The sequence below is a fragment of the Orbicella faveolata genome, unplaced genomic scaffold (assembly GCF_042242905.1).
Source record: "Orbicella faveolata isolate gen_17 unplaced genomic scaffold, um_ofav_v1 contig_24, whole genome shotgun sequence".
Classification (NCBI taxonomy): domain Eukaryota; kingdom Metazoa; phylum Cnidaria; class Anthozoa; order Scleractinia; family Merulinidae; genus Orbicella; species Orbicella faveolata.
The window spans coordinates 20,745,394-20,772,528 of record NW_028301552.1 but is presented as its reverse complement, the minus strand read 5'-3'; the positions used below and the strand labels follow the sequence as shown (position 1 = coordinate 20,772,528).

General features: G+C 36.8%; 2 protein-coding genes and 2 long non-coding RNA genes across 7 annotated transcripts in view; 2 read left to right on the top strand and 2 right to left on the bottom strand.

Moving 5' to 3' along the window:
* LOC110047131 (uncharacterized) overlaps positions 1-14,470 on the bottom strand; it is a 56,292-nt gene extending 41,822 nt beyond the window's left edge. Inside the window, exons 1-3 of one of the 2 annotated variants that reach the window (XM_089292591.1) lie at positions 14,302-14,470; positions 1,747-1,782; positions 365-685 (exon numbers count right to left, since the gene is read on the bottom strand). In XM_089292591.1, the coding sequence (XP_089148717.1) occupies positions 365-685; positions 1,747-1,782; positions 14,302-14,470 (526 nt within the window). Of the gene's footprint in view, positions 1-364; positions 686-1,746; positions 1,783-11,296; positions 11,429-14,301 lie in introns of those variants that run through there. The other variant, XM_089292590.1, reaches the window with a different exon arrangement.
* LOC149110841 (uncharacterized) lies at positions 3,321-11,183 on the top strand. 2 transcript variants are annotated; one of them, XR_016208126.1, is made up of 6 exons: positions 3,325-4,149; positions 6,267-6,350; positions 6,739-6,836; positions 8,661-8,788; positions 9,229-9,448; positions 9,762-11,183. It is a non-coding gene; the product is annotated as an uncharacterized LOC149110841 (long non-coding RNA). The 2 variants fall into 2 exon arrangements; XR_016208127.1 differs by having other exon boundaries at positions 3,321-6,350; positions 6,739-6,862.
* Positions 14,471-14,704: 234 nt separating the features above from the next.
* Positions 14,705-26,813, top strand: LOC110052451 (uncharacterized). Its single transcript, XM_089292592.1, has 14 exons — positions 14,705-15,595; positions 16,328-16,562; positions 16,956-17,082; positions 17,657-17,760; positions 18,141-18,256; positions 18,598-18,674; positions 18,966-19,243; positions 19,613-19,764; positions 20,183-20,267; positions 20,552-20,769; positions 21,388-21,472; positions 22,045-22,269; positions 22,516-22,602; positions 22,983-26,813. The coding sequence occupies exons 1-14, from the start codon at positions 14,705-14,707 to the stop codon at positions 24,563-24,565; spliced, it is 4,263 nt and encodes a 1,420-aa protein (XP_089148718.1). The 3' UTR covers positions 24,566-26,813.
* On the bottom strand, positions 17,156-23,403 carry LOC149110840 (uncharacterized). 2 transcript variants are annotated; one of them, XR_016208128.1, is made up of 3 exons: positions 23,279-23,376; positions 22,375-22,420; positions 17,156-18,510 (listed from the first exon to the last, which is right to left on the bottom strand). It is a non-coding gene; the product is annotated as an uncharacterized LOC149110840 (long non-coding RNA). The 2 variants fall into 2 exon arrangements; XR_016208129.1 differs by lacking the exon at positions 22,375-22,420 and having other exon boundaries at positions 23,279-23,403.
* Positions 26,814-27,135: the final 322 nt, after the last annotated feature.

Sequence of the window (27,135 nt, the reverse complement as noted above, 5' to 3'; positions counted from 1 at the left end):
TAAAAGGAAGTTACTGATGTATAATGAGTGATGCAAGCACTAGGTTGTGATATCACACTGAAAGAGGTTTGGCAGACTTTATTAAAATTTCGCTGGTGTGCCTTGGAAAAGTCGCTAAAATCTATTGACCTTTCGCAGTCCCTAACCTGGGGTCTGTATGGTAATTTTATCAGCGCACGAGTGAATTAGGGATAGGGTTAGGTTAACTAAGTCATAATTTTAACATTGATTTCAACTAGAAATGAAACAAACTTGCCATATGGTTCCCTTAGCATTTTATTCTACTGTAGTAAAGATTCGATTCGGAAACATGGATCATTTTAGGGAGGGAACACAGGTTATATTTTCCCGTAACTTCACATACCTGCCTTTACAAACGGCCCGCAAGCAATCCCTACATCTTGATAGTGACTGCAGTAAGGATTGTAACCAGTCTTAGAGCAGTTGAGGAGTGACGTCTCGTTTCCTTGACAGTAGTATTCCTGGGTTAAAATAGACCCATTGCCCTCACCAAAAGCAGCTCCATAATACACTTGGGAAAGTTTAGGAAGACCAAGCTGATTACACAATACTTGACCTTGTTGATAACTGAACCATGAGTGGCAGACGGTCCACCAAGAGCCATTGATGTAGATCTCCACCCTTCCTTGACTGGGAGCACCTCCGTCGACTAAACGGGCGTCGCCTAGAAAGAGGGTTAAAAATCATGTCGGGCAGCACAGCCCATTGTCATCGGTTGTTTAAAAGTCGGTTGTATGTATAGTCTCAGCAACGGAACGCAGCATACGATTATTAACAATTGTCAGTTGACTGTTGATTGTATAGTTTAAACCGTCCGTTTTTTTGCTTGTTTTGTTTTGTTTTTTTTCTTGTTGTTGTTGTTTTTCACATCCGTTCTCGCCTGTTCGTCCGTTCTTCGTTCTCCTAAGATGGCATTTGATTCTATTTGCTTAACATAACAAACGCAAAATATGAAAAATATGAAATTATTCATGCCAACTTCTCTTAAATTCAGCTTGCGTGAATATAAAACTAAGTTGTAATAAGCCTATAAATTAATTTATCAATACTGTTTCAGGGCTACTTATATTTGATTTCTAACTGATCATAAGTACAAGTTGATTTGTAGAAAAAAAAAAAGTAGACAATAACGTATTGTAATGCACTTCTTTTGTTTAGAAAACTGTGTCCGAACAGACCACCTTTTGTTTAATTACTTGTCAAGATAGTTATTGCGTGGTTTATGGAAAACAACCAATCAATCAACCACAAAATCAATGACATAGAACAATTCGGCAGGAGCTCGGCGAGAAGCGAACTGCTCGTAGCTACCTGGTCGAAGCCAAACCAAAAATCCGTGAAGCCCCCAGCGTGATCAATCAAATAAAATCGAATCGAAATTGTTCCAACAAAATCGATCAAATTTTACCATGAATCACATCTGGTTATTTAGTGTTAAAATATATATATTTTGGGCTTCCAAACTATTTAGTCAAAGACTGTGTGACAACGTTCGACGGACAGTTTCCGACGTAATCTGCCAATCGGGCGTTACCTTAAGTATATTTGTACTATAGATAAAAACGCTTCCACTATCGACAGTTCTGACTTAGTTTAAAGAATTGGAAGGTTGCTTGCAGCTTAATTCTGAGGGAAGAGCTATGCGTTCATAGCAGATAAGATATAAACCACAAATATTTGAACAAAAATCCAAATATATATTCTTCTAGTTTAAGTCTAAGGTACCATAATTTGGGTCCGCATTCACTGAGACCAATGCCCCTGAAAAATAAAGAAAACATAATGTTTAATGTATAAAACGAGCACTGCTTGAGTTCAGTAATTAATATACATGAAAGAGCAGTATAATGCGAGTTTGATCATACCTAAATTGTTCGCGGTTGGCTGACTCTCTGAGTCCAGTCAAAAAGAGTCAAAACTGGTAGAAATTACATCGGATGTTTTACAATATATTTCAATATAAATTTCAATATAAACAGCCATATGGCTGTTCAGGAAATCTGCATTCACATATGGAGTTTTGGTTCGGTATTGTGGTCATAAAAATGCAACTCTAACCTTGATACGATCTTCACCAGTTGGATCGAATTGAATTTGGAACATATCAAACATCTGTGATGTTCTAAACAGCAATACAAATTCCTGATCCCATAACGTCAATGAAAAGATTGTTAAAATGAATGGGGTTGAACAAACAGGGTTGTTAGACTCCTCTGCTTCTCGAACCCTGCAACACTCTTTATTTTATTCCTATTTAGGAAAAGTTTGCATTGGGAGAACGACAAATGCTGTGGACAGGCGAGTGTTTCCACAGCTTTTTCCAATTCTCCCAAACTTTCACGAGTATGAAATTTCCGTTTTCGAATATATTTGGTGCCGGACTGGATGGAGGTAAGGTAATTTCGGAGCCAGCCCGCAGGCATTAAAGACTGATATGACGCACATAACTTCTAGCAGAAATGTCACTAGCATCGAAAATACGGCTGATGCTGTTTTCGTTGCTTTTGGCTAGTTTTGCCGTTTAGAGAAAGGGAGAATTTTATACGGTTTAGTATTGTATTTACAAATTTTCAAAACAAAATTATATTTTATGTCATTCATAAAGCTGTACCATTTTTGCTCAAGATTAACATTAGCTGCACTCTAAATTCATTGACCCTCTGCCCAGCCGATTTCTTTTCCCACAGATTACTACGGAAGTCTATCTGATTCGAGCTGCGGACGCATTTTGCCGGCAAAAAGCCGTTGTCCAAGAAAGAAAAAGCGCGTTTTTGACTATGTTTGCAAATAAATAGCTCTTACCGTTATCGATGAGAGGCCGTTGGTTAGCATCGCGTGATTAAGACGCTGTTGGATATATGGGCTAAACAAAGAGTGCAGTGCGACGAAACTGAAATGACTCCGACTTGTATACTCAGCTAATCGAAGTTATATGGGTGGAAGAACCACAAACCTTTAACTTATAAATTAAAGAAAACATCGACAAAGCCGAACGTTTTTGTTTGAACAATCCGCTGTTGACTGCTTTCTTCTTTAATCACATGCACAGGTCAGCAAGAACCTAATACATGAATGCGCATTTAAACAACACTGGTGGATTTGGCAGGCCAAGATCATTTGAGTTACAGAGAAATGTATAGACATATATCTCGACATGAATCTTAGAGGTTTTTATGTCCATCTTTTCACGATATTCCATACGGGTTCCACAAAAGCGTGCACCTGCATGCTGATATTAAAAGATTGCTGTTTCTTAATTTCTTTGAGATGACTTGAATTGAGAAAATTTTTAATTTTACAACAGCTTACTAATAGCGGAGCTCCGGCGGAGCCCCATACCCATATAGGGGAGAAAAGGAAACCCATGAATTGATTTTCTCATGGTTATCATGGCTAGCGGTATTACTCGTGGGCGCGTACGCACGACGGCGACGACGACGACGACGACGACGACGGAGTCGCGCAAGATGGCGGCTATACTCCAGCTAATAGGTTGACAGAGACATGCACCCTCAGTTGGTAGCGGGTGAATGCCATTTTTCTTGGCGGGATTTTTAAAGAAAAACGATAGCGGAGGTTGATTTAATATTTTTAAGACAGGGTTGCGCTGAAGCAAAAGACAGAAAGCAAGAATTAACAGGCAAAGAAGTAGCGAAGAATATCGCGAAAAAGACTGAGTTGGCCAGCGCTGGGGAAGGAGGCGAAACAGTACTGAACAATGCCGTGAATTATAGCTAGTCAAGGGCTAGAGAAAGGAGGTGAAATAATACCGAACAATGCCGTGAACCAAAGCTAACGAGGGCTATAGAAAGGAGGCGAAAGTACCCGACAAATTGATTCAGAAGACTGCCGAACTCCCCATGGCCAAGTTCAAAATTCGCGCGAACGTGATGCTGTGCAGCCGTGCAAGAAAATTCAAAAGTCACCTGATTTGGTCAGGTGATGAACATTAGAGAAATCAAACGTACCCGAGTGTTTTAGAGAAATTGCAAAACACTAAACGTAGCGGAAAGAAGTGGTTGATTCGTTGATCTATCGAAAATATAACTTCAGTTTAGTCTTCACAACTTTTGCTGCAAGTTTCTGCCTGGAAGATTCACGCTGGCCGAACTGAATTGCCAACTTGCGGTAAGTGACTTTTGTTGTTGCGTTTGGTATGAAAATTAACAAGTTTCCTCGGCGATATAAGCTTATTTTCAATTGGAATCCATTAAAAGTCTTCCTTATTTGAAGCCATGCTGTAAGAGATTTTAAAAATTGCATCGTTTTAATTTCGCTCGTCTCTAAACAATAACACGTGGGTCGCTTTGGAGGTTGCTGTAAGTTGTAAACAAATTATGTTTTCTATCGATTTTCGTCGTCAATTTAAGCTTATAACCTCACATCTAAAAATAAGCTTAACCAAAATCGTACTTGTAAACACGGCCGGGCGAGTTTTGAAGTTTTCTCTGATTTAGGTAGCACTGCCGCTTCGTAGACTGCTAAAATTTGTTCTTCTGTTGTTGAAAACTGAACCAAGAAAGGTCTACAAACCATTTTAAGCCGAAGCGAACAGGATTTGCTAAATTTACTTTTGTTCCTATGTGAATATTTGCATATTGTGATTACAAAGTATGGAGATTTCCTCGTTTTGTTAGTTCAATTTATTCGGTTTGGCGAAATGCTTTTGTGAATTCCGAGGTTAAATTGGTTGAAGACTGGTAATAAAAGCTACTGCCAATGAAATGACTGCATAGCTAAATTAAGCCGTCGGCAAAAATACAGACTCTCAGTAATATTCAAATTTAAGCGTGAATAATTTTTCAACTTTAACACCGCAAGCTTAAACGAATTTTCTTTACCCTCTCTTTTATTCGGTCACCGTTCACTGAAAAGGGATTTGCTGTTGATACTCGAGCTCAGATGTAGTGATATGCATCTTGTGTTTATAATGTAGATTTCCTCGTTTTATTTTGTTGTCTGTCCAATTAGTTCGGTTTGGTGAAATGCTTATATAGTCCAAAATGTCGAGTAGACGATTATGCATGGCAATCCTGTCTGCAAATGAAGCTCTGCTTTGATTTTGATTGGCTATTTCATGTTATTTGTGCCATTGCTTTTGGTTGGGGGTACATGGACTGTATTTTGTTAATAAGAGGTTATTCCCCAATGCGGTATTTACACTTAATATGGAAATGTTCCAAAAAAGTGAGATAGTACTAATTGACTCGGTAAATTGAACAGTGTAATAGAAGTTCTTGCCCTGACCATTTCTCAGTAATAAGAAGAACTTTTACATACATATATACACAATTTAGTTGGAGAGAGTGCTCTCCTATCTCCACTCTCTCTCTCTCTTTACTCTCTTCTTCACACTAATTTTTTATTTACTAACTTATTAAATGAATGTCACTGACTGTTTTCTTTGTTGTGCATGCATACTTTTTTGCTGGTCGAAGAAAGTTTCAGTTTCTTCCTGGCTGTACAGTTTCCTTTCTCCTGTCCTGTACCAATTTGTTTGTGATATAACTTTGTGAATTCTCTATTCTCCTTAAATTTTATCTCATCAGGTTGATAGAATGCACTCTCAGAGTGTTCCATCATTGTCTTCAGTCGCTACAATTTTCCGGAAAAAAGCAATAGTTTTCTTAATTTCCTTTTACTTTGTGTTAGGACTTTTTAACCTGCCTGTAATTGGCCCATGGGCATTACGGGAGAATAATTTTCAAGTAAAGAATTACATTCGTTTTAGTGTTGAGTATTTTAAATTGTTATGAATTAGACATTTCTTTTTATTTTTTATATTTTTTATTTTAGTCCCATGCAATGTTTTATGGTTTTACCGAGGTATACCATGTAAATGTAAATAATGCACTGGAATTGGCGAATCAGAGTGTGCATTATATCGGCTTTAAACACAAACCACATATTATAAATGACTCCTGTAAATGATATTTTTATTACAGAGAACTGGACAGGGCAAGAACTTCTCCTTCTTTTGTGAATTTATATATTAATTCCTCTCAGTGCTGTCAAAATGTCTCAGGAACCTTCATTTCTGATAATCTATTATTTTCCACCATACCTACAGCACAGAAGCTACATGTATATTCTGTTATCCTGCCTTAACTGCTAGGAAAAATTTTGGCAGAGCTGTTTCAACAGTTTCACTTAAATTGATTTCCAGTAACAGCGCTACATGTAGCAGTGTTATTGAGTGTGAACTTTATAGGGGATTTTAAATTTTTATTTTTTTATGATTACAGATGACAACAAATATACATGTGTATACATAACCTGATGTTGGTGTTGGTTACAAACTGTAGTTCATAATAGTCATCCTATTACAGGTAAGGGGGAAAAGTTCAGAGAGTTTAGAACATTTCTTCCCCCAGCACACCTTCTGTCTATAGGTGCAATAATTGAGAGGTTATATATATGTACGAAGAGTAATGTAAAGTTACTGTATAAACTTAGCATTAAAATCTGACATTTGAATGCCTCCTTTGCTAAAATTAGTCATGATTTAATTGTTATCACTCCCTGTGAATTCATAGAGATTCCAGAGGCAATTATAACCTAATGTGGAAGTCCTGTCTTCAAGTGAGGGAAAATGACACAAAAGAGTTACAATGAAAGTAAAGAGAATTGTGAATGTTGATATGGTGTACATTATACATCTTGTAAAGGCATTTGGTGAGTGCCAAAGGCATAACATTTCATGTATTGCTTTTTCAGGACAAATTATATAACAGTGACATTTTAAAAGGTGTGATCAGAAAAATAATGAGTACATTGTCCAGGCAGCATCAGTTTATGGACAGCATATGCAGACGGTAAGAGGAACTGTAAGCACTACCATGTAAGTTAGTTTAATTTATGCTTATGACTTCTTGTTCTTGAATTTTGTGTCATTTCATCACAAGAATAGGTAACGAAAGATGCAATAGTTGTTGCAATATATTTTTGAAGGAAAACTTATAAGTCTGCCTATGCTGGATAACAGCCATGTGTAAACTGAATGTGAAGCAAACAATATGTTAAATATGGGGCAACCCTAAAACCCAGAAACCGGAATCCGGAATCTGGAACCAAAAACCGGAATCCAGAAACTGGAAACCGGAATCTGCAAATCAAAGAAAATAAGTTCTTCAAGTACGCGAAAATTGTTTTGCTTAGCTTTTCGACTGTAAAAAGTAAGTTGCCAAGTAAAAAGGACCTCAAACTTAACCTTTTTTGAAACGAAAATTCCCCGTCTGTTGAAATTGTGCAACCGTTATTTTTAGTGAGGGCTATGATTATGAGAATCTCAGTAAAGTGCATCTTAATTTTACTCCAAGCACCTTGAGAGTGTCCAAAATAAGCTTGCTGGTAATTGCCATTTTGTTTAATAAGTGATCTTCAATTTACCGGAAGTATAAATTTATCCTTTATGTCTAGTACATACTGAACAAGATAGAAAATGTCATAGAGAACAGGATATCCATCAGTGGCAGCCCCCTGTACATTGACGGTCACGCCCCCCAATTTCGAAGTCCAAGGGCTAACCCGTCTGGTCTAAATATGAAATTTGATTTTTCCAACAGATACGAGACCAATTCCAGATTAACACAATTTCCACACATACTGTGACAAATCAGCATTTCATATTCTTGGCGGCCATCATATTAAAACAATTTGTAGAAATGTTGCACACTTACTTCCGTCTGCTTCTCACTTGCGGACAGATCAGACCACATGCTGTTCAAAGATGCTAAAAGACTGCCAGAAACTCACTGCAATAGCCTATAATAGTTTGTTGTTAATGTGCTGCTCACCAGTCTTCTCAGAGCAATTTGATCTAGACAAGAACTGGGCTCTCACCAGGGCCAGCTTGAACAAAAGATGGATAACTTAGCCTATGAGCAGGCTCTCGTGTTTGGGCTGGGGGTGTGATTGGCAAAGCGGCATGAAGGCTCTTGGTGACATGCCAATGCAGAAAAACACTAGACACCTATTTAGCCTGCTCAGACAATAGAGACAGATACTAGAGCCTGCTCGCAGGCTATGAGTAACTCTATCCACCCAAAAAATCAGTAACCCTGACTGGATAGTGATGTACCGAATGAATAGCTTTATGCAGCTTTTGAACAACGGGGCCAGATATATAGCTAAGGGTTGTTCAGAACTAGTCAATAATTTTTTAGCAATTACAGTCTGTGGCTGAAGTAAAGCCAAGAAAATAAATAACAACAAAATGATTTTTGCTCATATTTATCTATTAGACATTGCTGAAGTGAATTATTTCTATCATCATTCATAATATCTGGATTCCAGATTCTGGTTTTTGGTTCCGGATTCTGGATTCCAGATTCTGGATTCCGGATTTCGGTTTCCAAATTCAGTGTTTTAGGGTTGCCCCAGATGATGTATGTGCATATGTTAATCTTGAATAATCTGAAATTTCAGAGAGTTTAAAAATATCATATCATATCTGCGATGGTTCTGAGGTGGAGGGCTGTTACATGTACATGCAAATGTCTCATGCACGATTTTTCACTCATTATGATTCAGGTGCAAATAGTTTCTGTATCTGTTGATGTGCAACAATCTACACCAATATTTCAACCTAATAATGTACAGTGTATATTAATTAACCAAATTATGCTGTTTGTTTTTAGTTGGCCAGTGCTACTACATAGTAATGTGATGTTGAAGTGCACAAATTTACAAACATGCCCAGTGTCAACTTGTCAAATACATGTATATGAACTGGCCAGACAGTGTAGATTACAAAATTCTCTGAAAGGTAAGATGTTTCTTAAACCTTATTTTGTAATTAATGATTTCTCAGACATTGTTTTCTTCAAGAAAAGATTCATACCCCACATGGAGGTTTTTTCTCTATTAGAGCTCTTGATTCCTGATACTTTAATTTGGAATTTCTAAAGACTGGCCGTGAATGGGTGTTGGGTGTGAATATCTTCTGGAACTGCACATTCATTCCTTGAGTAGGCAAGAACATCAGTATTTATCCTGACAAACTCTGATTTTCTTCTGGAAGCTGAACTCATATACAGTTGTACAGTTATATGTACAACCAGACAGCCTGGATGACCCTGTGATTGGGACTGTGCACATTGTTGTAACCCTCAATGTTCCAGTTGCTTGTTTGAAGCAAATTGCATTTGCTCTCGAAAGCAAGTGGTGAAGTTCATAACAGTTATGTAAGTTTGCTTTGTATCTCAGGGCAGAGCCTGCCACAGTGAAAGTTGGAGTACCAACCCCTAGCATTTGATTCACTACTAACACTCAGTAAACAGCTAACAATGAAGTACACTGTATATCAAAGAAAGGAATTACATGCCTGTTCCTGTCAGTCAATATATGAACAGGTTACAGATGGGGAGCCTGTATTAAAACATCAAAGATTTTCAAAGCAACCATGGCCTGGTGAGATATTTCTGAGGTAATATAAATTTAAGGTCCTTATGATTGCTTATAGGAATTGATTTTTATTGTAAACAATATCTTACTGAGTGTATTTTTCTTGTGTGCTAATTGTTGGAGAACACAGAGGTCACTGTTATGACAGAGATATTAATTTGTGAAAAGTTCTATAAACAAATGCATCTGGGAACAAATTAATTTATCATGGATGCAGCTTCTGAGAGATCCCCAATATTAATGGAACATACACTGTTCATACAGTACATGTAAAAGAGTTTAGTAATTCATTACTTATGATTGTAATGCTTTGTTTGGTTTCTCTGTATTTACAGACAACTTGATGGGATTATATTTCTGCACCAAGTTCATTGAATAAACTGACTTGGAGGTTCAGTTCTGCAACCCATCCTGTTTGTAGTAATATCATAGCCGCAACATTGTGACAGATACACTGCATTACATTATTAAGAAACACATATTAACTAATTATTTTTAAGTGCCTGTTAATTTAATCAGTTTTTCTTAGAGATAATTTACTCATGGTTTATTTAAATAATTGGCTTTTTGGCTTTAAAATGATATTTATTGAGCTTTTAAATCAATTTTGTGATAATCTGCATTGGACATGGCATAAATTGATATTTTGCCAACACGAAATGGAGAACTGGGTCTTAAGCAAAGTTGCAGGATTAGCATTTTTGTAGAAAGAAAGGGTCGAGAAATTTGTGACATTCTACAGACAGCCTTGCCATTCGCAATGTCCAATAAGGTTAATTTGTTCCATTCTGTTGTAGAAATAGTGTTCTCTAATTTATAAATTATTTCAATCTGTTGTTTAAACGATTGCCTTATAACCCCATGTCTGGCTTTGGTGCATGTAGGATATTGATGTATTTTTTATCCATTTTGCTGTAAATTATCTTAATTGATGTGTCAATCAAAACATATCTTGGATATGCTGGGCTCTTCTGACAAATGTACCTATGCCTCATAACCTTTGAGTGCATTTGGTTGTGTAGTGCAGACAAAATACATGTACATAATATAACTTCCTCTTAGCTCACTGATAATTCTAGGTATAATTTAATCATAGCAAAATTAATCAATGGAACCCAATCACAGCTCTTGTAGTCCACAATGCCAGTCGAGAAAAAGAACAAATCACATTGAAATTGAATAATAAAATTATTATTAGAAGCCTATGCAAGTATTCATGATCAGCAAAAAAAAAAACCGTAATTACCATTCATGCGAGGGTGATTTTGCTTATTGCAAACCCTTCCAGCAGGAGGAGACTCCATACAATAGTGAAGATGGCTAAATGTATCTTTGGGGACAAGTTAGAAAACAAAACTTTCCAACTTTTCACATATGTATACTGTTTTGGTATTTTTGTGAGATTTCATTTGGTAGAGATTCAGGGACTGAGTATATTGTAACCACTGCATTTCAATCAGTCCCCACAACAACAAAAATGTGTAAACTTCTTTTGTGTGGGAGTCCCCATGTTAACTAAGGAAGAATATAATGATTAATGACAATGCCTTGTCTTTCTGAATAAGGTAGGAAAGAACAAGAAATGCCACCAAAAAGCACAGAAGACAGTTCTGTTATGTGATCAAGATTTTTGGTAGCTTCTCAGAAATCCTTGAAATCGTGGCTCTATATTTCATAATCACACCATCTTACACCTCGATCTGCTGAAGTAATACTAGTTCCGGCTGAAACTATTAAATCATTCGCAATTTACCTCATACATGTTGGATTATTTTCATTAGTAACAACATTCCGAAAAATAACTGAGGAGCTCCGCTTTTAGGCTGGCCTAAATCTATATATTAGTATCAAGTTATTTTTCTCCACTTACCTTGATAAAACCAACAAAGCACAACGCAAACACCCCCAAAACGCTTAAGATTTGCCATCACAGCGCATAGTAACAGTAATTTTTGCATTTTGTATGCACCTCGCCGGTTAATTGATAATGCACTCCATAATTTATGCTTGATTTCCTTTGGCGTCACAAAAATGAATAATGCTTTCAAAAACGGAAACATGCGTTAATTATCCTGCTCAAAAACGGAAACATTCTTGAATAATTGCACAAGTCACAGCTGCTTGCTAAAGGGCGAGCACAAACATGACTTGCATCTGGGATATTGGTAATGTTTTCTCATGACGTTGGGGTGTAGTTTTGGCCAGTTGTTATCTATATAATTTTAGGGACAGCTATACTTGGTGTAGTAGACGCTCACTGCACGCAATTAGTGGCAGCTAGTCAAGCCAGATAAGGTCAAATTTTGTACGTTGCTCAGGGTACCTCGGGCATGCATCCCCCGCTTTGCAGGCAGATTTGTCCCGTTAGGTTCTCGCGACAAAACTTCAACACGCCGGGACGAGGTGAGCATCACAAGCAACTTGTGCTTGCTGTAGCTAAATTCCAGACATTAAATGTCCGTGAAAAGCCAACTACCTACGCTATTACTGACAAATTCTCGGTCGATTAATATCGCTACTTTCTCTAGAGTTTCTTTTAAAGTGAAAAAGTTCACCTGCGGATCGGACATTTAAGCCGTTAGTGCTAGAGGTTGGTCACTTTTGAAGAAAAGAGCACTTCAACGTTAAGGGAAGTCAGTTTTGTGAAATTCTGAGTCTTATTTCACTCAGCATAACTCGAGAAAAAAATGCATGATTTCAAGTGATCAAAGGTCGTCCTTGCAGTTCGGCTTGTAAAATTACGTTGCACTAGACTGATTTTTCCTGTAATTAACCAAAAAATGACAATCATTCGGAACTGAACACGAACTAAGTAAATGTTATTTTAAGTCTGTCGACAGTTAACATCAGTAGACAAACTGGTTATGCCGTGTGTTCTTTGGCTATTTGGGCATCGTTCCTAACTTATATGTACATACGAAAAGTTGTTTTCCCCTCTTTTTTTCGTTTTTCAGTAATAAAAATGCGCTAACCCATCAACCATGTACTACAAAAACGGAACTGTTGCCTCTCTTGCCATAGTGGAGGCAATTAACAGATTGCAAGACAAATAATTAAAAGCCTTGTCTTGGATTTTACTGCCATCCTACCATATCAATTCCTTAACATTATCTACTGCTCAGTAAGAACTGTTAACACATCCGAGTGATGTCCTTTTACGTCACTGAAGAGGTCAATAATTTGCATTAGTGAAGAAACCGATTTGAATACTACAAAAGCAGATTCGGTGTCCGACCATATACAAAAGAGTACTTTCATTTGTCATGTAGCAACAGATAGGTGGTATGATAAGTTTCACGCCACATCATGCCACATCGGCTAGGTCATCCCTTTTACAGGAGTCTTGACTAAACAAGTTTTAAACTTACAACTTATTGATTGGCCAATATTGCACAGTTATAATTATTGATTTACGGGTGAGTTGTCAAGTTGCATAATCCCAGATGAAGTGCATGGGTCAGAGCACGCAAAAGGATTGGGTTTCTCAAAGCGCTACTTTCTGACGCTTGATACAAATGCCGAATCAGGCCGTCTTTTCATCGAGCTATGGACGAGCTTGCGAACTCGAATTTTAGTCAGCTCTTGATACATGTAGATTAAAATTCTATATCAAGCTGCAGAGTAAACAAACTAACTGTACGTGATGAGTATTCCATGCATTTTTGATCAAGTGCCTCCTTAATAGTAGCGGTTAACTCCAGCGTTGGGGTTGCATGTTTTCGGATTTTTCCTTGTTGTCAGCAGATAAACATCATTCACTGCTGACAGCTTCCCGAAGGTCAATTCGCATTCTATTTAAGTTAAAATGAGTTGAGAAAAACATTTGCAATTTAATTATTTTTTTTACATCCAAAACGTAGGCAAATTAGTTGTTCTCAGTCTAAGGAAAGTCAATGGTCATATTGGTTTGCTTGTGGAAAGAACTGCGAACTAATTCGGACAAGCCTTGTTCATCAAAGCTAGCGGATTAATCGAAGTGTGTCACGATACTTTTTTCGTGTTCTTAGGAAATACGAACATATTAAGATTATTCCGAGTTTATCCCACTTCTAAAGCTCTTTGATGTTTATTGCTGAATAATGAATTACCTCTAAGTCGCATAGCCATGTTGTTTTGGTGCTACAGTCACAATATGGAGGCCTCTCCGTATAAAGCAGCCCCTCCGCAATTGTTACGATTCCATTTCTAAGCTTCTAGTTGCATAGTCTCGAACTTGCTGGGATTCTTACTAATAAGTTGTGTTTTACCAACTATAAGACACCGAAACAGAATCCAATTTTTAGCTTAATAGTCAATTGGTAAACATTTGTCGAAGTTTAAAGAATCTTATACCTTGAAGTGAAATTATATCTTAAGTTTCCCAAGAGGGAAGCTTAAGATTTTAGTTACAGCGGCGCTACCTTTTGGAACCGCTCACTCTGTAACATTACACAGTTTGGTATCAATTTAAACGCTTTCTCTATCGTAATTTTTAAACACACGGCATTCGTGGTAACAAGGTTTATAAGAAAAATACTGTTGTACGTTAATATAATATTAGGATTAGAATTTTAGGTTTAGGATCTTAGACATTTTATTGGAATTTATTGTACCTGATGAATTTTTTTTACCGTGTATAAATAACGATTGAAGATTGAAGAGTATCGATTTCACTTTGTGCTGCACTCATTTGAAATTAAATTGTAGCAGAACACAATAAGCCGGAAAAGTTACAAAAATTACTCACAATTACGCGTCTACTCGTAAAACTGATTTGTTTTAAAGTTGACAAGGCGGTTTTTAGTGAGCCTCAATTCTACTGTCCGTTTGTTTTGAAATAGTTTTGAATTCTGCACCAGTTTGCGACTAATATCAAGAGAATTTTGTTTTGCTTACCTTCGTAAAACCAACAAATTAGGAGGTAGACACCTAAAGATGAAAGCTTAGCCATGATATATGAGCGGTGTTCGCAGCCTGCTTCTTTTGAATGCTTTTTTTTCTTCCGGTTTGACATCCTCCAACGCATGACGAGATTCATGAGAGTCTGAAATTCCCAGCAGGACATGGGTTCTAATTTCCGGTTACGTCATGGTGTTTGTGCTAATCAGATTACAAATCTGTCATTGCTGTTCTTTCTGTGGGTGTTTGCGGTGTGTGAGCTGTTTAGCATTTGACAGAATAATTTAATGCAGTAAACCAGATCACCAGCCCGTAAAAGTTAAAATAGTTAATAATTCAAACAAAAAAGAGCCTAAGCTGCTTCGCGCGAAATTCAAAGTACAGTGGCGCGAACTAGAGCATGGCGGCAATTCCATGTTCTCTTCGCCTCCATCAAATTCGCGGACCGTCGCTCGATCCGAGCAAAGTTTGGTACGCTGTATCGAACGAATGGTTTCATAAACCACGAGAGTTCATCAGAAGTGATTCCTTTCCGTTTTTCAATGCTGATATCGCAGAAGTTCATATTTTTGACCTCTCTGATACAAATGGCGGGATCGTGGATCCATCATGGTTTGGATCTTCCAAAAAGAAAGACACAGTCGTTGTCGCCACTCTCTTCGGAATAGTTGGAAGGGCATTTCGAAGAAAGAACCTGGATACCGATGCAATAGTTGCTTCCACAGAATTTCAAGCCATCAGGGATTTATTAAATTCCCTCCAATTTGATTCGGAGATGGCGGCGAGACAGAGTAAGCTTAATATCTCCGCATCGACCCCGCAGCCTTTATTCCCAACTCCACCAGCGACACCACCTGAAGACACTGTTATTGCCTTTCCAAGTTGTAATCAGCCGATTAAAGATCTGCAGAAGCTCGATCCTTCCATAGGACCGCGGCTGTTTGTGAGACGCGCTGGAGCTATCGCCAAAACCTGCATAGATTCCTTGAGGGAAGACCAAACCAGTGGGTCGGATATTGGAAAGCTTTTTGGCTATGGGCTCTTGTATGGTCCAGATGAAACTCATAAACAGTTCGTAAAAGATGTGTTATCCACTACATTGTGTACAGTTGCCGAGAAGAAGGGCATCAAAAAAACATTTAACACATCACTATGTGATAATTTGACTACCGATTATGTTCAGTCACTGAGAGTTTCCGACTGGATTCAGTTGTATGTAAAGCTGGCAACGAAACTGCCAAACAGATCTTGGCAAACTCTCCTGAATTTCCTGAACATCGGCCGCAGCGGGGTAAGTTATAATATAAATTTTTAAAATATATATCAAATTAAAAATCTGATATTTCTTTTTCATACTGTTCATCAAGAGCTTGCATGTAGTTACATGCATGTCCCCCTCCTCTCCCCCCCCCCCCCCACCCCCCCCCTCCTGCTCTGGGACAAATCCGGCTATTCTAGGTCTACTGCAGTTGTTGTTGCATAATTCATTTCAATCTGAAAGGAAGTGTGTTTGGGACTTCCTCCAGATTTTTGGAAATTTTGTAATTTTGTGTTTTTTTTATAGTAGAGTTTATTTGCTCTACTTCCGAACATTTTCAAGTGTTGTAAAACTTCACTTTTTGGTAACACACACTAATGAATGAAATATTTTAATCTTTGTTTGAAACAACAAAGTTTATATTTAGTTGATGTCACATGTTCCAGGGGTTGGGATTATTTTGTCAATCTTTCTAGGGATCAGAATATCACATGAAAAAAAAGTGAAAGTTAAATCTTCTAAAGGCTGCAATCATTACATTACAGCTGAACTTCCGTGAATGACCAACTTTTGTAAGCAATTGCCTGTAGATGTCTTAAGGAAGCATTTCCATGATATGAAATATCTTTGTTTAAGTGAAATCACTATGTTCAAGACCTCTTGGAAGCATCACCTTTCCTAGTTGATCACCTGACCTTCCCAATTGTTGCTTTTGAGGTTTGACTGTAAATAATAAATATTTATTTTTTCCTACATGTTCCACAGAAAGCCATTGACATTGGACTCCTTCTCACAACAAATGAAATACGAGCCCAAAAAGATCTTGTGTTTTCAGTAACAAGAAACTTATTTAAAGTGGAACCCCTTGCTGAAGAAGTACGTGGCTATGGTATCAGCATGAAGATGGCTGTGGTATGGCAGATTCGACAAAGTAGGTTACATCAAACTGCATCAGAGTTTCTTGAATTTAACCTCAAACTTGATGGAAGACCTCTAGCAGGTATTTGATCTTTACAGTGTATATTATATATCCACTATCTGTCAACATTGTAATATTGTAACAATGATTTAATTATGATTAAGATATGATATCCTTGAGGGTTTTTCTCTGAAGAAATATTTTGTTCAAATTATATGCATTGTCTATGCATGTAATTGCATATAAATTAAAAAAAAAATCAATGGGGAGTTTAAATTTAAATGCAAAATCAAGCTAATTGTTGCTGACACAAATCCTAATTTCTTACATAGTTAATCACTGGGGCAATAAAAAATTGGTAAAATAACCATATTATATGATTGACATAAGAGGCATGCAAATATGATACTGTGTAACCAACAGTTTTCACATGCTTTCTATGCAAGCAATGTAAATGGTGTCCATTTTTTGCAGGGCGAGAGCAAGTTTCCGTTGGGATAGTTCCAATTGATTTAGCTGTCACAACTAGCAAAGGTCTCAGTGGTTCTCAGAGTGCACTAGCTGTTTACCCCATTGCTGTTGCTAACTGTGCAGAGAAAAGGTAAGATTCCAGTACTTCTTCAATTTGCAGGTTACTATAGGTTACTAAATTTATGAATTTGTTTTTGGGGGGGGGGGGGGATCTAACGAATAAATATAAATTAATGATTTTAATTTTTGTTTGAGTTGAGTTTGTTTAGGAGAGTAATTTATTATAACATTAATTTGTGCTGAAAAATTTAGAGTACTGATTTTAGTACAATCATGTTTATGGCTATGTTTCGAGTATGTTTTTGTTTATATGTTTATGATTATACTATTTATGTACATGGATAAGTGATGATTTTAAAGTAGTCACCATTAGCAGTTTCAAGTAAGCCATGGGAGGAACATTACTGCTCACCAAAAACGTAATGCAGAGCGCAAGCAGTACTAACATTAGACGTTCAGCTCAGTTGAAAATATTATGTTACTAACATCCAATGCTAATTTATTTAGTTAACGCCCAGCATTAAGAAGGCATCTACACCCCATTATACTGGAATGTACAGCAACTGGGAAAGTGACATCAGTGTGGTACAACTGTGCACTCTAACTTATTAATAAGAGCTAATATCAGTAGCTCTTCATTTTAGGAGTGAAGTTAAGAAGCTGATCATCAGACTAAATGCTGAAAAGAAAGCTCTCAAAGAAGAAGGCGTAACTGTTGATGGAAAACATTACAAAGTTAAATTTAAAGGTTGAGTTTCAGAAAAATTAATGCAATTCTGCTTTGGTTTTGCTTGATTGCCATTACATGTAATATTACTCTGTGATTGTTTTAAAAAAGAGCCACTAGTGTCAACCATTTTTAAAATACATGATTGTAGTAAAACCTCAAGATTTATTTTCCAAATCTACCAGGATGTTAGCTGGTTATATAGACACTGTATTAAAATGTTTTTGCATTTTGAGTTCTGATTGGTTTGAATGTGTTGTATGACTGTACTTTCTCTTGTGCATATTTGTCCAGAGTGATTACTTAGTTGTGGTTTATTTGCACTGGACTGAAAGTGCCCTCATTATTTGAAATTGCTATTGTTATTTAAGCTTATTTTACTTTGTTTTTTTCTCTATTAGTTACACTTGACTTGAAGGCATTGTATATGCTTCTTGTTAAGGTTGATGACGAAAGCTTTGTATTAGCTGGGCGTGGAAGTGACATTGAATTCTGTTTTTTATGCCATGCTTTAAGGGTATTTTGAAATATCTTTTGTTACTTTATAAAGTTATGATATTAATTAATCAGATTGCAGAGTGATGTTCTTAGACACACATGTATCAAATCAATATATGTGTGTGAAAAAATGAGTAATAATATATATGTCACATGTATACAAAACTTTTAGTGATGAATCGCTGCCTGACTTGACTTTCATTCATGCAGCATGACTGGTCTTGTATAATCTCAATGGCCATCAGTTAGTATACTGTAGTCAGAGTGGCTGAACTGCAATGAAGATGTCTGAGTTAGTTAGGAGCCAGGCTTTTAAATAACTATAATTATAGAATGAAAAATGTCTTATTTTTATTGAAGGCTTGTAAAGAACACTGGGGTGGATCTTTTGATGAAGTTTGCCTGACTTGTCTTCAATCCAAGGCCAATATTGGAAAGTAAGTGTATAACATTTAATCAGAGCATTATCTGGCAACAATGAGGTGTTGTTAACTTGAGAAATACTTTATTCAGTCAATTGTAGTTGTTTTCAGGGTGCATTATTGTTCTGGTAGGAGAAATTTTGCAGGCACCTAGCCAAATGTGAACAGTTAATCTGGCCACCATGAAGAAAGCATGAGCACAAGGTCAGAATCCAAAGTATGGCACTGAACCTGGCTTGGGGGATACCTGTTCTGAATACACCAGCCTTAATGTATTTGTGATCAGGGGTTTATCTTTAATTTCAGGTGGACAGGAATTCGTGATGATCTCATGTTTTTGTTAGATGAGGAGTTGAGCAATGTCTGTCTGTGTGCTCTTCACAGTGAGATGCGAAATACTGAGCAACTGCTTGGTTCACTTGGTTTGTTCGCATACAGATGCAATTCACTGACTGAATGTAATGAAGCTATCAGTCAATGTGGTCCTGAGATGTCTAGGGGGAAAGAAAGGATTACAGTGAAGCTCCGTAAAGGCCAGCAAACTGCTGTTGATAAGAATAACATCTCTGTTGCATCATTTTCTGGTAATATTATTATCTTTGAGTAAAATGCCTATAATCATATGAACCACTTAAATTCTGTTGTCTGATTGATTGATTAATAATAATTACTATTAAATAATATTTAAGTTAATGCCCCTAATATCTTTTAAGTAATACGTTGTCCTATTACCATGACTTTAATGTATAAGTTACTTTGAATGTAGATCAATGGCAGCAATTTTGAAACAGTCATTTCCATGGTGCATAATTAAGAACTGGACATCAGTATGTTCATTGAGATATACTGCATCAGTAAAACTCTTCAACAACCTTAACAAGTTAAAGTCCAACAGTATATTTCATTTAAAACATTGTTAAATAAAAATGGAACTTTTTATCTTATTCTAATAGGAAACACAGAGAGAAATATTTTGGATAATACTGATGAGATCATAAGAAAATCTTTACCAACTGACAGAGTGATATCCTATTACAAAGAGGTGAATGGAGCTTCTAAAGATGTAGTCCTTGGCTACGTCACATTCATGAATGCAGTGAAAATTGTAAGTTGTATGTTATCTCCAGATATAGATAGCTTGCACTCCAGTTATTCTGATAAACCAAATTCAAAATTTTACTGTCAATAATTTTGCCATTATATATACATGTACATTGAACTGTTTATTTATTACCAACATGGCTTGCAGGCCCAGGTTGGCTATAAGTTCATATTTTAGCAGAGTCAGCAGATTTTGTGATGCAGATCTTAATCATCTTACTGGATTGTAGGCAGACAATCAAAAAACAGAAAATGGTACACTATTATTATTGTAGCCAGGGGTGATAGTCCTATGTGTGTGTACATATAAATGCAGGCAGGTCATCTACTGGTGGCTGCACATTTATCTAGTTATCTACTACTAGATAGGTACATGCATAACAGTTATGTTGTTTTGAACATGTATATTATTTTCCATCTAGCATATTGAGGACATCCTAAAGAGTGGAAAATTTAACAGGGACTATGGCAAATATCAGAAGGAAGTGACTCTGGAAGATGCTAAAGGTGAATTATACATATACACTCATTTATTAAACTTTCAAGGGCCATCTTAATTTTTTAACATAAATTTTTAATTAACTTACTTTTGGTCCCTGCATAAGTGAAAATCTCATTTACATTTCAAAGATCATTTTATGGACCCCCTGAAGTTTATAGGTTGAACCACTGCACCTTACATTGCCCATAACTAAATAGAATATTTAGAAAATCACTTTCATACATTAATGGTGCAGTCTAAGTACATTTACTTGTTCTCAGTAATTTACTATTAATATTGTTCGTTTAAGATTTAAAGCAGTTCCTGGAGAATGAAGTGAAGGTTTGGTCAAACAAACTAGAGGACCTGGAACAAAAATTTCTTGCCTGTGAAGCTGTTCAACCTTTGGTTCAACAGCCTCCTAATAAGAGAACCAGGAAGCGAAAATTAGAACAGAAACTTAACCAGGAAGAAAATCTAGAAATGGAAAAGCTGGCAGCTTCACTACAGATTGCTCATTTTCATAAGGTACAACCTGAAGAATGTATTAATTATACATTCACCTTAGTTTTATACAACCCACATTTTATAATGATTTAGATATGTCATAGGCAACCCAAACTCACATTGAACAGTCCAAGCAGTATCTGGCCAGCACTATGAAAGACTATGGGTTGACTGTTTTAGAATTCAAAAGCCAGGATTTGTCTGAGAATTATTATAACTGGGACGCTATTGGGCTGCATTTTAACTTGAAATGCAGTCAATCAATATACATGCATAATGTAAAATAAATATTTTGAGCTGGACTTAACATCTGCCCAAGTCACAAAATTAAGAAAATAACCTAGTATCAACTTGTGTTTAATTTAAACATCACCAGCAATAATTACTACAGTATGTCATTATCATTTGAAAGCGTACAATTAGTCAGTTCTGGGTTTAATACAAAGAATATGTGAACTGCTTTCTGGCTTGATGGTAATTAAGCCTGTTTCAAAGATTTGTTGGGAAATAAGGTTCAGGGAAAAGAATTCATTCAAGGGAATTGTGATGATTGTTATTCACATTCCTTGCTCAACTGAGTTGAAACTTGTGATTTTACTAAATTTAATGACTTTTTGTTTAATTATTGCATTCATGAAGGTTTTCAAAGAATGGAATGAAATTGCCAAGGTGGTGCGCAGCAGTGAATTTGGGGAAAGTGAGGATGAACAAATTGACATCTTTGATGTAAAGATCAGATTAATTACAACATAGCTTGATAATTATGGCCCAATAACCTAATAGCTAGATACTGTCAGTGACCAACATTGTTTGTCTTTATCTATTTAGGGTATTTGGGTATTTCGACAGGTTTAATCATCAGGGAAATTTGGGGAAATTATATTTTGTTGTGCTAAGATACTTGGCTATAAGATGCACCCTGAGTTTAGAACAGATTGCAAAAATACTGCACCATATAACCAAAAACATGCAGTTATTTCTTGGGCAATACTTGTTGTTTATATACACATGATTTGGAGTATGACAATGTTTGAAATATTGAAATGCATCAGTAAATACCTGCATCTATTATAAATTGCTGGTGGAAAAAAAAAAAAGAATTATTATAAGCAGCACTTGGCAGCAACTTTAATGAGATCTGGTCATTACCAAAATATTTGGAATATCAATTTCCAGTTCCATAGCAATTTCAAACCCCCCAAACTTGTTCACAAAACTTGGTAAGTTTTGGGAGTCTTTTCCAGTCAGTTTAATTTAGAAGTCTTTGGAGGATCAGTATTTTTAGTGGAGTGTTACAATTTCAGTGTAAACTTTGGGGCTTTCTCTTACGCCACTTATTTGGCACCACTCTTGGCACTGGAGATTATGGCCACCTAACCATTGACCACTCTGCCATGTTGCTACGCCTGCATCATTCTTTTGCGAAGTACTCCAACCAAGGCTTTGAAGCTTCACACAAAGTACACAGAGCTCTCTACTCAAGAGCAACGTGTCATGATCAAGGAGGAGTCACACAGTCCTGTAGGTTTCTTAAGATCTTTGTTATTATGGTACAGATAGTGATTAGATTTAAATTTATTGGTCTTTATTTTTAAACTGTAAATAACTATACTTAGTTGTGAATACCTTATTTTGTTGGTGGTGCAACTCTAAATTGAACTGCTGTGAGTTCCTGTGTGATTGAAGATATTAATATTACTTTTTTGTAGTATAATGATGATTAATTGTACCATGAATGTTGAATTATTGTCTTTTTGTCATTCATAGTGGACCAGATCATTACTCACTGGCTGTCAGAGATGATGCAACTTTTGCGCTACCAGTTCCGTAAAGCCTGTGAATGTATTACTGAAGGTATGGGTACATACAGTCAGTTATTGAAATAATCCTAGGACTTGCAGTGACCTACATGTAGACTTTTCAATCACTCTTTGTTTTCATTAAAGATTAATTTTGATCATCACATACATTTAAAGGTATATACAGAACAGATTTGTGATCCAGAGAAATATGAAATAACCAATTTGTAATATGTCTCATGATCATTGCTGTATTGTTAGCCAGAAGCCAGTAAGCTTTTATTATTATTATTATTATTATTATTATTATTATTATTATTATTATTATTATTATTATTACAGTGTATGTTTTTTGGTGGGGGAGGGGTTTAGTGGTATACAATTGATATTAAGTTTAATATTACTCTTTTGTATATAACATTTAACTTGCAACAGGTAAAAAGAAGTTTTACTTTCGTGGCTGTGGATGGTCAAACAAAACTGTTGTCTGGTCCAAGGAGGATACACTTTGGATCACAGTTATTGATCAGTTATTTGAATCAATGTATGGGAAAGACTCACTGAAGTACCTTTATTCAAAGGACAAGGGGACAACTGTTCAAGAATCTGATGATCCCAGATGTCTCTTCCAGTATGACCATGATGTATGGGAGGCAAATTATGACACCTATATAACAGCTATTGACGAACCAGATGATTCTCCAAAGATAGCAAAGTCATTGAAACCTCACCTTGATAAGGTTTCTCATCTCTCTGATGAGGTGTCTTCCAGTTTGGATCCAAAAAGTTGCAAGATTCCTCCAGCTAATCCTGTGTCCAATGGCAAGTCTCAGTCAGTGGACTGCCTAAAGGTACTGCCAGTTGTGGAGTCCAGCAGTGCTTCCAGCCCCCATGTCATAGACTTGGCCAGCACTGAATCAACAGCATCAAACCCTGCATGGCTTACCACTCTTTCATCCTTGACGAGGAAGCAGCTCGGAACCATTGATGTGCCTAAAGTAACAGCCACCCCAATTCACTCAAGTGATATCACAAGGGTATTTGGCGCATACAGTGAAAAAGATCCCCTATCTCTAAATGAAAGACCCCCTGAGCAAGTAGTGAGTGATGCTGAAAAGGCTCTAAGAATGAAGCAAAACAACTTGAAACCTACAGGTGTTCAAATTGGAAATCTTGGAACATTTTCCACCAACGGGATCTCAATCTTGAGGAAATTTTGTGATATATCCTCATTAAGAGCATCTATTCGAAGTGAGGAGAGATGGCTCATGGCAACTACAGATGGTCTCACTGCTAATGAAGTTAGATCCATTGAACAGGTGTTGTGGCATCAGCGAATTGGCGAGACAATGTTAAGAGCTGGGCAGAAATCCGTCGATGTGGGATCTTTCTCAACTCTTGTCGGGGAGCGCTATCTGGACAACTTTGTGATTGATGTTGCCATTTTGCATTATCTCTGGGATGGCCAGAAGCAAGTGGGTACAAAGGCACTCTACCTTCCATGTGAAACACACACTTGGCTGAAGAACAAAGATGAGTTGTTCATTAAACAAAAGTTTCAGGGGGTACTTGGCACCTCAAGGGGGAGTGAGTTTGATCTTATTCTGTTGCCACTGCATATGAATGAGATACACTGGGGTCTGATTGTCATTGACCTTCTTGGTAGGAAGTTGTTGTTCGATGATGGTTTCAAACTGCAGCCTGCCGGCAGTGTATTACCCACCATTAAGTATATCCTTGATGTTTTCCAGCAGCTGATGCTGGGTGCTCCATGTTTTAACAGTTTCTTTTGGTCCTCTATAAATGTTCTTGAGCGATTTGGAATGCCATCTCAGCACAACTGTGATATGACAGGGCAAGGGAATGGGAGCTGTGGCGTTGGTGTGATTCTAGCAGCGAGGGACTTCATTTTCAAGGGTGTCAATGGAACAGTTAATCAGTTTGGATGGCAGTACACAGAAATGAGGCATTTGAGAAAGAAGTTGATGATTCAGATCATTAAATGGGCTTCTGAGTAGTTTCTGTTATCGGGATTCTTGCCGAATGCTAGATAAAACTATTGTTAATATTATCATCTCCATAATGTATTCATGGATGTTTTCATATTTTTTGTTTCAGTTATTGTTTGGCCTTCCTGAAGCAACAGAGGAACTTGGCTTCTTGAAGCTGTGACTCTGTGAGAGTATTTCTCCAGGTGCTTCTTGGGAACAAAATGTGAGCTTGAGTGTAAGTAATATTTTTTTTTCAATTTGTGAGTCTGGGAAGCTTTTTCATGAGTGTTTCTTAGGCAATTAAAGATACATTTTATATTTCTCATAATTATTAATGTTTTACGAATTAAATTGTAGTATTAGGAAAAATAAACATTACTATCACTGTTTGGCTTGCCTGAACAACAGAGGAGCTTAGCATTTTCAAGCTGCAAATCTGTGGGAAGCTTTTCCCCGGGTGTTTCTTGGGCTCTAAAATGTTCATTATTTCTCTTAAAAATCATTTTTGACTTGTTAATAATGAAGTAAGTAAATGTATATAAATATTGCAATCATAATTTGGCTTGCCTGAAACAACAGAGGAGCCTAGCTTTTTCAAGCTGCAAGTCTGTGGGAAGCTTTTCCCCGGGTGTTTCTTGGGCACTAAAATGTACATGTACATTACCTCTCTTAAAAATCATTTTTGTCTAACTCATAATGAAGGAAGTTAAAATGTATATACATGTAAATATTGCAATCACTGTTTGGCTTGCCTGAAACAACAGAGGAGCTTAGCTTTTTCAAGCTGCAAATCTGTGGGAAGCTTTTCCCCGGGTGTTTCTTGGGCACTAAAATGTTCATTATTTCTCTTCAAGATCATTTAATGAAGAAAGTTAAAATATTAATGTATATGAATATTGCAATCACTGTTTGGCTTGCCTGAAACAACAGAGGAGCCTAGCTTTTTCAAGCTGCAAATCTGTGGGACATTTCATGTTCCCCGGGTGTTCCTTGGGCACTAATACATGTTCATTGGTTACTGGTATCTTAAAAACAACAATAAAGGCTTATTTATATGTATATGAAAAGTGCAGTTTTTCCCTTGTATATTGTATTCATTACTAATGCATACATGTGTATTTTGACTTTGTAGTTTAAGGATCCTGTTCATGATATTTTGAAACTGCTGTTACTTCATACAAGAACCATGGACCTTGGAACATTACTCTTAACTTAAGGTCTACCTTTGTGTGAACTATAACATGATCTAATGAGGTTTTTTTTTCAGTGATCCCAAATTTTGAAGCCAAATTTCTGATCCCTGACCCTGCAAGTGAGAAAAAAGTTGATCCCTGATCCCACAAAAAAGATACAGTCTGATCACTCGGTGGTCCCTAAAACTTTGTTATCCCAATTGCTGGCTTGTGATCCCTAATTTCAGGTCTGTGAATGCCAATCCTACACTTTTGATCCCTGATCACAAATACCCCATTACGAACCTCGTACATGTATAAAGACTCTTTAAAAAGAGGGTTGGTATGTTATTTTTCTGATGTTTTACCTTACTAACAAAATTAAATTTGCTATATTCTACCAGTCAAATATCACTTGTCTGCACATTACTCTACTTACTCTACTTAAATTTGCTATATTCTACCAGTCAAATATCTCTTGTCTGCACATTACTCTACTTAAGGTCTACCTGTTGTCTGTTGATTTGTCTATAAATGGACTTTTCCCATATATATTCTAACAGTTAAAATTCCATTTGTAGAGGTTTCAAATATCGGGGACCAGATTAGCTCGCATTCCCTTGTTGCTCTGCCTTCTCCAACACCAACAATTATTTTTGACTGAAGGGAGGCCTTCTTGGCAATCCGCATTTTTTTAGCAGCTTCAAGGGCAGCGCGACCAGACAATTCAAGAACACTGCTGGGTAGCTCAGTGGTGCCATTAAAAGATTTTGTCAAGTGCAACTTCACCATTGATTGCTCAGACAGTGCTTGCTCTAAGTCACCGATGTTGTAGCTTTTAAATGACATCCGCAAAGCTCTTTCCTTCCACATGGGAGGTTTGAGGTGTCTGTGTTCTTTTACCCCATTGAGTTTTGCACTTCCTACTTTGCTCAGTAGATGACTAAAGTAGTCAAGTTGGACATTTGTAAACATGAAGTGGCACCATTTTGCTGCAAAAATTAAATAAAAAATGTAGTTTTTTAAAAAAATTTAGCTAAGACCTTGTAATTACTTTTAGTACGTAAGAGTACAATAAAATGGAGAGGTGATTGACTGTAAAATGTTTTTGTTTTCCTTTTGAAGTCTTGTTGTCCTTCACAAGTCTGTTCCAATTTTCCACACATTGAAACAAAAATTCTCATTCATCCATTCCTAGGTGACTCAACTTTGACCAGCTGTATGTAGATCAAGCATGTTTTCCAAATTGGGTGGAGTTTGTAAATTTCCTAAATAGAAATGCAATAAATTGTTGTTGAAGGACATCCAAAAGAGTTTTCTATACAAAATCCCACAACCCCCTCTACAACCCCCTACAGCAATGTTGACTCAATAATATCATTCCAGCTTAAATCGACTGTTGATTGTGTTGTTGCTGTTGTTGTT